The sequence below is a fragment of the Xiphias gladius genome, chromosome 20 (assembly GCF_016859285.1).
Source record: "Xiphias gladius isolate SHS-SW01 ecotype Sanya breed wild chromosome 20, ASM1685928v1, whole genome shotgun sequence".
NCBI lineage: Eukaryota > Metazoa > Chordata > Actinopteri > Istiophoriformes > Xiphiidae > Xiphias > Xiphias gladius.
The window spans coordinates 13,887,268-13,898,691 of record NC_053419.1 but is presented as its reverse complement, the minus strand read 5'-3'; the positions used below and the strand labels follow the sequence as shown (position 1 = coordinate 13,898,691).

The window sequence follows — 11,424 nt, the reverse complement described above, 5'->3', positions numbered from 1 at the left end:
AAGTAAATATAGCTGCCGAATAAATGTAGCGGAGTGATCCTTCGAATTGTGGTAGACTATAAGTATAAGTAGCATAAATTGGAAATACTCAAAGTACAAATACCTAAAAAATAACTAAAACTGTTTTTAATTTCTTCTGACAAAGTATCAACATAAGATGAAATCTAACAACAACGGGAGTTAAGTAATCATAAGGAAATCGCAAGTCTTTAGTTTCTTTGTTCTAAGTTTTTCTCTGTCCTTGGTACTTTTCCATTAGACGCCCCCCCCCCGTCCCCGTCCCCGTAAACACACAGCCGCTAGCCTAACGGCAGCTAACATAACGTAAGCTATTTGTTTTCTCGGCTCGGGATCGACTTGCTAAAGGGGATAAACGGCTTCGACACCGAGATTTGTCATTAAAAATAATATGTAACATAAAGATAATGAACATCTTTTAGTGGTATTCGAGATCTTATCAGGCGTCTTTATAGCTTTTTTATCTTTGGTCACAGGTCAGGGCCAGTTAATATGCCTGGATGAAGTTACTGTCATGGTCTTTAGCATTTTTAGCTTTCCTGGTTAGCGTTAGCTTGTTAGCCTAAATGTGAAGCTAGATATTAGCTTATTTTGGGGCATAGCTGTAACCATGTTTTCCGGTTTCAAAATAAAACTCGGTTTTTCTTTTAGAGGGGAAAATGGGGATTTGTATTTGATTTCTCAGTAACTAAAGCAAGATTAAATAGAAGATCATAGGTTTTGGACATACCCTGTGCTTGGCTAGGGATTAGTTTTGTGTTAAATCATTTTTGGTTGATAGAATAAAGTACTGGCTATTAATGCTGCTCGCCTAAAAAGCCACAAACGAAACACAGAGGGACCAACTCTGGAACAGCTTTATCTTACACTTTAACAATAATATCTGTCTCCAAGGCATATCATGAAAGGTGTGTTGTACAAAAATCTCAGTATAAATCTCCTGAAAGTTGTAAGAAAACACACTTAATGCCTGAGTGTGTAGATACATTCTAGACCTTGGAAAATTGTAGTGTGACAAAACAATCTAGACTCAACTGGTGGTGTCCAAATCATGCCTGTGATGTTGTTTGTACAATTTCAATAATTTATTAGCTCTACTAGAGTCATCATTGAGGACACCACCAACTTTCAGCAGCCTATTTTCTATAAGAATTTGGGGGTTTTATAAATTGGGGGGATTCACACTGTACAATTAAAAATTAACACTCTGTGGATATTTTATAGGCTGATTCCCGTATATTTTTAAAATGCAACATGTTTAAATGTAGCTATGCTTAGCCCAGCATAAAAAGTACAAAAAAGAAAAAAGGATTTAGTATTCTGGGATTTAGTATATTCCGAACGATATTCCTGTTAGTGTGGAAGAGGCTTTAAAAACAGCATTTAGATCTCAATGTTGGAAAATAAAATGTAGAGAAATAATTATAATCGAACAATTAACTTAATAAATAAACTATACTGAGACCTTTTTTTTTTGGTCAAATATTTATTAGTGGCGACAAACCTTGGACTCATGACCTCAGCTGTTTTAAAATCCTTGTTACAGTCCCGCTGCCGTGGTTTTTGGCAATGAAATAGTATATATAAAACCCAGCACATTAAAAATGTATTACCTATATCCCTCATTATTTCTCATATAAATAGGAATTTTGTTTTATGATAGGACGGTTGCTTTCTTTAAAGCAGCATGGTATTAATGCAGCTACAGGCATTGAAGATGTACAGTAACTAGTAATTTGAAATCCCAGTGGCCGTTTTCATAATGTTAGAAATGTGATGTCTGTTATTGTACACAAACTGTACACCATGTATTACCAAATAAAGGCATTTTCATTTACACGACATTTATTTGAAGTCAGAGAGGAAGTGTGTATCTGTTAGTGCGGGTAGCTTGACTCCTTTCTTTTCTCCCAGCTCCAACTGTCCGATCGATCACTTCCTAGCTGAGCTTCGCAGAGAGCAGTAAGGCCGTCGTGTCTCTACCCGAGGCCGGATGGTAAAATCCAACCTCCAGCGGATCCTAAACAGTCATTGCTTTGCTCGCGAGAAAGAAGGAAAACAGCAATATTTTACTACCATGGCGGATTTAAGTAGCGGTATCTGTGACATGATTGGGAAGTAAGTAAACGATGAAAAGTACCTCACCTGGCTAACTGCTAACCGTGATGTGGGGGAGGGGTGGCTAAGCTAACCCAGCTAGCAGCCACAGAAAAGCGGAAGTAAAACGCGATATTATGTATACTTTATATATATGCTGAATCACTGATCCTCCGGCGTTACCTTTTTACACAGCCATAGATATGTTGTTATTTAATAAACTGTAATGTTAAAAGTACGTACAGTCACTTGCTGGCTCGAGAAACAACATGAACAGCGTTACATTAGCCAACGTTAGCTACAAACGTCGTCGAACTTGTTACGTCAGTGTAGCTAACTACGCCAGTTAGCGTCAACGTTTCAATTTAGATAACGTTAATTATCTGGTCAAATGGGGAGGAGAGGTTAAGAAATAGCTATTTTATCTTGCTACGCAACGTACTGAAAAAGATTTCCTGACAAAAGATAAGGAGCTTACATAAGATTGTTTCAGATGTCGCGTTCAAGTCGATTTAAAGACCAAACAGACATCCATATTTAACGAAAAGACTCAACTCGGAACAAACGTAGCCACAAATATTTGAAATTGGTAACTTTGTTGTCGAAAATTCGTCCGTTCAACGGTGTACGGACTCTTGACATGACAGGCAGTCCATGAGGCGCAGACTTAACCTTAGTCAGTATTTGTAGCATTTGGTGACTCCTGGAAAGGCAGGAGAAAATGACAGCAAGCTAAAAAACCTGCCAGTAAAGTCACCAGTTAAGCACGTTCCTGGCCACGTTGGTCTCGTGAGCTGACAGTTGAATCAGGTTGATTATTACGCAACTGATAGTTTACTGCTGCAGGCCTCGCGACGGCAGGGCGATGTTGATGTACACGGCGATGCGGTGTTAAATTGTTTAGTAGTTAAATTTTTTTTTTTCCGGTTAGTGGCTCATTCCCAGACCCACAACCAAGGAAGATGAAAAGTGGATAAACTGAGGTGTTGAATGTGTTTACAGAAGGTCTTAAAAATCCTTACTTGAAAGGTTAACCAGGCGATCCCGTATAGACAAAGGTATGAAAAATATTTATTTGTGACCCAGCTACAATACATTCAGAAAGAATTCAGACCCCTCCACTTTTTTGACATTCTGCTCTATTGCAACCTTGTGCTAAAATTGTTTCATTTTTGCATCATCAATCTACACTCAATACCCCACGTTGACAAAGTAAATACATAATTTTAGATATTTTTACAAATAAACTACAAAGGACAAATGAAATATCACTCCTGAAATTTAGCTCAGGTGCCTCCCATTTCCCTCGACCATCTTTGAGAAGTTTCTACACCTTGATTGGAGTCCACCTTTGGTCAGTTCAATAGATTGCACAAGATTTGGAAAAGCGCACACGTGTCTATATAAAGTCTCACAGCTGACAATGCTTATCAGATTAAAAACGAAGCCATAAGGTTGAAGCAACTGCGTACAGAGCTCAGAGACAGGATTGTTTCAGGGCACAGATCTGGGTAAGGCTACAACAAAAAAAATCTGCTCCACTGAAGGTTCCCAAGAGCACTCTGGCCTCCATAAGTCCACATTGGAAGAAGTTTGGAACAAGCAGGACTCTTCCTAGAGCTGGCGACCCGGCCAAACTGAGCAGTTGTATAAGAGCGGTGGCCAAGAACAAGATGGTCTCTCTAGCTGAAGATGTGAGAAACTACCAGGACAACCATTACTGCAGCACTCCACTGATCTGGGCTTTATGGCAGAGTGGCCAGACGGAAGCGTCTCTTCAGAAAGGCACATGAAAGCCGTTTGCGGTTTGCAGAAAAGCACCTAAAGGATTCTCAGTCTGTGAGAAATAAGATTCTCTGGTCTGATGAAACCAAGATTCAGCTGTTTGGCCTCAATTCTAAGCATAATGTCTGGGGGAAACAGGCACCACTCATAACCTGCCTAACACCATCCCAACAGTGAAGCATAGTGGTGGCAGCATCATGCTGTGTGGGTGTTTTTCAGCAGCAGGTGCAGGGAGACTGGTCAGGGTTGAGGGATAGCTGAACTGAGCATAGTACAGACATATTCTTATTGAAAGCCTGGTCCAGAGCACTCAGGACCTCAGACTGGGCCAAATGTTCACCTTCAAGGACCTTAAGCACATAGCCAAGACAATGCAGGAGTGGCTTTGGGACAACTCTGTGAATGACTTTAAGCGTCCCAACCAGAGCCCTGACTTGAATCCAATCGAACATCTCTGGATAGATCAAAATAGCTACCGACGGTCCCCATCCAACCTGACGGAGCGTGAGAGGATCTGCAGAGAAGAATGGCAGAATATCTCCAAATCCAGGCGTGCAAAGCTTGTCACGTCATACCCAAAAAGACTCAAGGCTCTAATTGCTGCCAAAGATGCTTCAACTAAGTACTGGGTAAAGGGTCTGAATACTTATGTCAATGTGATATTTCGGTTTTTCCTTTTTAATAAATTTGCATAAATTTCTTAAAATCTGTTCTCACTTTGTCATTCTGGGGTATTGAGTGTAGATTGATGAGGGGAAAAAGGTGAAGGAGTCTGAATACTTGCTGAATGCAGCCTATGCTAAGCGAGCTATAGTTTCGGTCTGAATGCCAGAAAGATAACATGACCCTGGAGTGACAGATGTCAAACTCTATGTTCTGTAAGCTGAAGAGATAAGTCTATTGATTTATTTGATGACTAGTAGAAAGTTAATTGGTGATTATTTTTGACAATTATTTGGTTTAGTTGAGGGTTGAAACTAACGTTTTCATCATCGATCAATCTGATTAGTTTTTGCGATGGATCGTTTTGTCTATAAAATAGAATAAAAAATAGCAGTCACAAGTTGCAGTGGCCAAGGTGATTTCTTCAAATGTTTGATCTGACTGACCAAAAGTCCAAAACCCAAAGGTATTCAATTTACTGTTATATAAAACAGAGAAAAGGTGCAAATTCTGCCATTTGAGAAGCTAGAACCAAAGAATGTTTTTTTTTTTTTTTTTTTTTTTTCCTCACTATTTTTGATTGGAAAAAATGACTAAAAGGGTTAATCGATTATCAAAACAATTGTTTTAATAAAAAAAAAAAACTTTTGGAAGATTCACCGGTTCTTTTCAAATAGTAGGATTTGTTTACTACTTTCAGAAATTTTATAAACAAAATGAAGGATCAAAAATAATCTGTAAATGAATTGATAATGAAAATAATAGTTGCAGCCCTAATTTTGATGATCAGTTATTTTTTCAAGCAAAAATGCCCAACATCCTCTAGTTTAAGCTTCTTAATTGTGAGCATTTGCTGCTTTACTTTGTCTTACAGTAAAACATGTATTTATAGGCTTTGGACAAAATAAGCAATTTGATGACGTCACATTTGGCTTTAGTTAGTTTTCAATGGGTATTTTTTACTATTCTGTTATATTATACCCCCAAACAAATAATTTAGAGAGAAAATAAAAGCCAGATTAATTGATAATATAAATAACAATTAGTTGCAGGCCAAATATGAATGTACTGAGATCAGCCTCTGTATTGTTTGATTGAGAGATAAATCAGCCAACTCCCGGTTGCTTGTTGCCCGATCACGTTCACCGTCAGCTTCAAAGGAGAAGCATATTTTCATTACATGTATTTTCATACTTTATCCTTGTGGTCCCTCATATAACGTTAACTATAAATCTACATCACAAGATACAACCATTTGGTAAATTTCAGCACAACAAATTAAGATTTTTTTTAAGAGACTGTCTCTGAAAACAGCGGAACGCACACTGGCTATTTAAACTAACCACACTGAAATTTGAGTTTAAGAATTGGGGTCTGGGTTTGTGCTTTTACCAGCATATTTTTTGGGTTGGTTGCCTCCCACCGCATCCTGCTGCATGAGTACCACTCTTTAAAAGAAAAAGAAAAAAAAATGTTAACAACTTTGTAAACAAAGCGGAATTGTTTTGTGGAATATAAACTGTAAGCGGTCTGAATGAGCACCCAGGCCCGCTGGTGTAACATATGTTGTGAATTGAGCATTTAAGTGTTAGTAGCTGCAGTTTTTGTTGAAGTTTAATGCTTGGAAAAAATTATTTTGGTAAACCATATTGAATAATCTTAAAATTCTATTGTTAATGCGGCCAAAAAGAGAACACTAGACAATTCTTGTTTCCAAAGCAGTGTTTTTTAAGTGAACATTACTTTCACAGACCTTTTTTTTTTTCCAAAGTGACTTGCAATAAGTGCATTCAAACTCGGTAGGGACAAAAAGTAGACATAAACCAGAAGTGCATCCCTCTCAGACAAAGAACTAAAAGCATGTATAGTTCTACAGTAGAAGTGCATAGGTTTTTACTGTTATATAAATGAGATGTGAGTAAGTGGTAGCATGAGCTGTCCAGGTCTAGTCTGAAAAGGTGTCTCCACAGTTACCAGTTGTTTTGACTTTGGGGACTATAACAATAATGACAAGAATTAAGGTGCACTCGATAATTTTGTTATAGCCCCAAAATTTAAAGATTAAGTCTAGAGAACAGAATTATAATGCTGAAAGTGTTTGTCCTTTCACATTTGTGTTGTTATTCTGCAAAGGCTCTCTTCTGCTTAAATGCAGAGTGTGATGCAAGCATCCGCCATATTTAATCTGTAGGGATAAGGATTGTAGTTAGTTTCCAGTAGTACCTGAGCGTATTTGAGCAACTACAGGGACCATGCATACATGTTCTTGGAAGAGTAAGCAAATGTGAGCTGCCTGCAGTTCTTTTTGGCAGACAATGACAAAGTTGGCTAAAGTCCATATTTGTCTATTCCAAATAGATTTCCATGACATTTCTTTGAGGTTTGTTTTTATATAAAATCTTACATAAGAATTATAAATACATTTTGACACATGTATACATAGTAACACATGGTACATGTTTAATTATAGAGAACCTTAATTTTTCTTTTAATGTATTTACTATTTCCTCTCTCTGCCCCTCCCCCCTCTAGCCTGTCCCTGCACTGTAGTAGTACCCGCGGCCCGGGGCCTCTGTGGTGCTCCTGATGCCCCTCTCCCACCCCTGAAGATCCCAGGTGGGCGAGGGAATGGCACACGGGATCACACTCCTTCAGCTCGGCCGGTCTACTCAGTAAGTCTAGAAACACACACACACCTATTGCTTAAATGTAGTCAGAGGAGCTATAACGCAGATGCAGAAACGAGTGTAAACTGTCACTTTCAGGGGGAGAAATGTGTCAAGAATAGCAGCTCTTCCTGTTACACTGCAACCATTTCCTGTCATGTGATCGTGTGTTTGTTTACCCAGCATGTGAAGGCACACCAAGGTTTCACTTGATTCAGTTATTTACACTGAGCAGAGAAACAAAATCCAATTTCTTTCTCCTTGAGATTTCAGTTTATTTATAGACTGATTTGCTTTGCTGGACCAAAGTTGCAAGGCTCATGTGGTCATGTTATTACTTTGGCAACATTTCCATCCTAGCTGAATTGCAATCAGACACCAGAGAGAAACTATCTACTTGACACTGATACATTTAACACCACCACTGCGGTTTTTTCAGATGCATTGTTTGCATTTATTTTCCAGGACCGAAAGTTGACTGTAACGGAGGAGCCAGCAGGGAATGGTCGCCCTGGGATACTCCACTTCCAAAGTCGTCCCACTGTTAGCAAGACAATACAGTGGGATGCTGTCCTAAGCAGCAGCGCACTCTATGTGGAGATACCTCTTGACCCTCTTCCTGAAGGCAGCAAGGAGAGGTGAGGAAAGAAAAAAGCTCACGTGGAACATAGGTGTATGTCTTAGAAGTTAGAATAAAAGACGTAACAATGTTATGAAAATGTTTATGTAAAATGTTTTTTATGAGTTGATGGGAATGTCGTTGGACCCTGGCTGTCTGTAGACCTACAAGCCTGGATTCCCTGTAAATCTGTTATTGGCCTGATTTATAGTTTCAGTTTGGCTCACTTTGAAACAAGGGGAAGCCAAAGCAGTACAATAATCAGTAACAACACAATTGTCAAGGACAAACTAAAGATTAAGTCAGGGAAACCAGTAAATGTTCTTGTGTGTTTGTGCCTGCATGTTAAAGGGTTCAATTTTCTAACCATTTTCTAACCTAAGGAAATGCCCTCTGTTCCCCCTCTAGTTTGGCGGCTCTCCTGGAGTATGCTGAAGAACATCTGAAAGTCGTTAGCGTGTTTGTCTGCTTTTACAAGAACAGAGATGATCGTGGTATGTGCATACAGCCGCATTTTCCCAGCACACCTTTTTCATTCAGAACATCCACACAACCGTCAGTATACACAATTAGTTTGGCTTCTTTTTTCTAACTCGTACTGCATCGTGACATCTTTTGTCCCTACCTTACTCTTCCAGCTAAACTGGTGCGTACCTTCAGTTTCCTGGGCTTTGAGATTGTGAAACCGGGCCATGCCCTCGTCCCACCTCGACCCGACGTTTTCTTCATGGCCTACAATTTTGACAGGGACTCCTCGGATGAGGAGTAGTCCTCTGGACAGCCCCTCCACCCCATCCTTACTTCCCGTTTTCTTACCCATTGTATGTTTGCCCATCCCGTCCCAGCTTATCCATATACACCACCATCTGTGTTAAACCCTCGGCAGTAGCTCATTCCCCCATGCTTTTTGTGTTCAAGGGAATATGTCAGATGTGCATCTCCTGTTTCCATCTATCTTTGTGTGTTTTAATATGATGTTTTCATTGAAGATAAATTGATGTTGTCACCTAAAAAGGAGGGAACCTTTGTTTTTGGACTTACAATCATATTGCAGTTGTTATAGCTATAAGTTAAGTTTTCATATAATTTCCATTTCTTGTCAAGTCTTTGTTTTTATTATTTCCTTTTATGATAGGATAAGGTGGAGGATTCTTCATTTCTTGAATGTACAACAAAGGTCATCAGGTTTACACTCGGGTACTCCAGCTTTCTTTTGATTGGCTAAATAATGACTTTAAAATTTGTCCAATATTTTTTTTTCTCTCTGAACTGAATTACAAATACGTGTCAGCGGGACCAGTTTCATTTTGTAGCACTAATATCCACTTAAAAGTATTAGGATTTTTTGAAACGTTACTTTTGAGCGACAGCCCCAATAATTGGTACTTCATAGCTGAATAGTGAATCCATTTAGACTAGAGATGGAGTGGAAAGATGAATGCTGTTGCATGTGTCAGTTTCAAGTTCAAGATCCTACGATGAGTGTGTTGGTACAAAACGAAAGGAAAGTGAATAATCCAAAGTGCTTTTGCTTCTTTCTGCCATGTATATCTGACTATAATGTAGTATTTGTTTTGGAGGTTGAAAAATATTGCTGTGATTGGATTTTTTTTCCTTTTTTTTTTCTTTTTGGATTAGCATTCCTTTTCAGTTTTTTTTCATGATAGTAATGAGTTTGTTGTTCACCTGCATAGTGGTACCTGTTGTGCTTCTGTGATAATAAAACAAACAAAAAAAATTGTCCTGTGTACTTAATTTAGCTCATTTGCACATCCAAGAACCCTGCCAACATGTTTAAACTAAACTTCTATGGGTCTTTACTTGTTTTGTTTTTTTCCTCTTTTTTTGTTTGAAATTAAATATCCTGGGCTGTAAATTCAATTGCTACTCCAGTATAAAGCTGGAGTTATCTTATTATTCTGTGTGATGTAAATGCTGGAGGTCGAGCAGCGCAGTGGATCTAGAATACAAGCGCCTGTGTTGTATATAATCATCTACACACGCACTCGGAGCACACTATAAAACACATTTAATAGCCCTTTGCAGTAATAATGTAACTAGTATCCAACATATTGTAATCTGTGCTGCTCAGTGAAGAAAATCGGGTCAGTTATGAAAGAGCAGCAGGGCATCCGTCCAGAGCGTGTCATGTTTCTTCATACCACCAGGAGGCTCCACAGGACACTGAGCTACACATGACCATTCTACAGATATCAAAAGTTGCATCTGCAGCATGCAACTTTCTTAACCGTGTTTTGAAAGTTCTATCCAGTATGGCTGAGCCTACCTTTAGGAAAAAAGATTCAAAACACGTGCGGCTGAGCGGGACCTTCAATGAAGACAGAAGGAACAACCAGTGCTCCTGATAAGAACGTCCATAGTTTATTGGTGTTCGGAATGAATGCTAAGTATGAGGTCATAATACTCATAAATAATGTGTGGTCCATTTGTAATGGCAAAACATCACACGGCACTCCTGTTTAACAGCACAGCTCAAGCTGCGATCCAAGTTCTAATGAAACCTGGCCAGTGGTACCCTTCTTGTATCTTGTTAAAACTGCCTGATCACAAAAAGCACATTTAAAAGGGGGCTCTCGGTATTCAGCGGCAGGCACCAATAATTTACTGGCAAACTAATATGAGAGGTTATAGCTTTCACCGTCTCTAGGCAAACTGTAATCTGCTGTGGACCTGCCTCATTTGACATGTTATTTCCACTACCTAATCACTATTATCTGTAGTAGGTAAGTAAGTGTTCATTTAAAGCCTGAAAAAGTTTTAAAACTCATGTCCTCATTGTCCTTCAAAATGGCAAAGCAAACACTCCCTGTTTAACTGCACTATGGAAGAAATTAATCATGAAAAAAGTATCACATATCTCATGGCTATCAGAACAAAATGTTAACCACCAGCAGTGGGAAGTATAATGCGGAAAGAGCACCATGGTAATTTCTATTAAAAAAAAACAACTTAAAATATACTATATATCTTTAAGGTTTTCAGGGTAACTTTATTCATCTTCTTTTAGAAAACAATGATTCGCTGGCTTAATGTCAGTGAGCTGCGATTAATGTACCTGGAAATTAATTTGGGAGTGGGAGTGAAAATGGTCAAAAGTCATCAGTAAATCATTCTGTAAAATTAAAATACGGGACAAAACGAGGAGAAGCTTTTTTTTTTTTTCTGGAATCCAAATATTTAATAGGTACATATCAAGTATTATTATGACATGTATAAAATTTCAGATCACAATATGAAGCAATGGAACTCCTCAGACTGGCGAATGCTGCAAATGTTTGAGGTTGCCACATAAAAATGACTAATGATTCGAATAGAAGATTAGCAACTAAAATGGTAGAAAAATGGCGTACGGACATAGATAATAGTAAGCATTCTAGGAAAATTAAATGTGACTTCTCAAACTTTTTTCTTCAATAGAGTGCAATAGAAATAAAAACAACACAGCACTGAAGCCAAGCGTCCACAAGACGTCTAAAAATTGTTAGTACTGTAGGTTCACGGAGAGCAGAGGACAGCAGAAAGAGAGGAGAGGGAGCGAAGGTCACAGCAGAGAAA

The 11,424-nt window shown here is 38.6% G+C and overlaps 1 protein-coding gene across 1 annotated transcript; it reads left to right on the top strand.

Annotated features, from left to right (window-relative positions):
• Positions 1-1,897: 1,897 nt before the first annotated feature.
• Positions 1,898-9,579, top strand: oaz1b (ornithine decarboxylase antizyme 1b). Its single transcript, XM_040157750.1, is given in 6 exon segments — positions 1,898-2,136; positions 7,096-7,147; positions 7,149-7,235; positions 7,695-7,867; positions 8,257-8,342; positions 8,487-9,579. Coding segments are annotated over 6 exon segments (654 nt in total). The 5' UTR covers positions 1,898-2,011; the 3' UTR covers positions 8,618-9,579.
• The last annotated feature ends 1,845 nt before the right edge of the window (positions 9,580-11,424 follow it).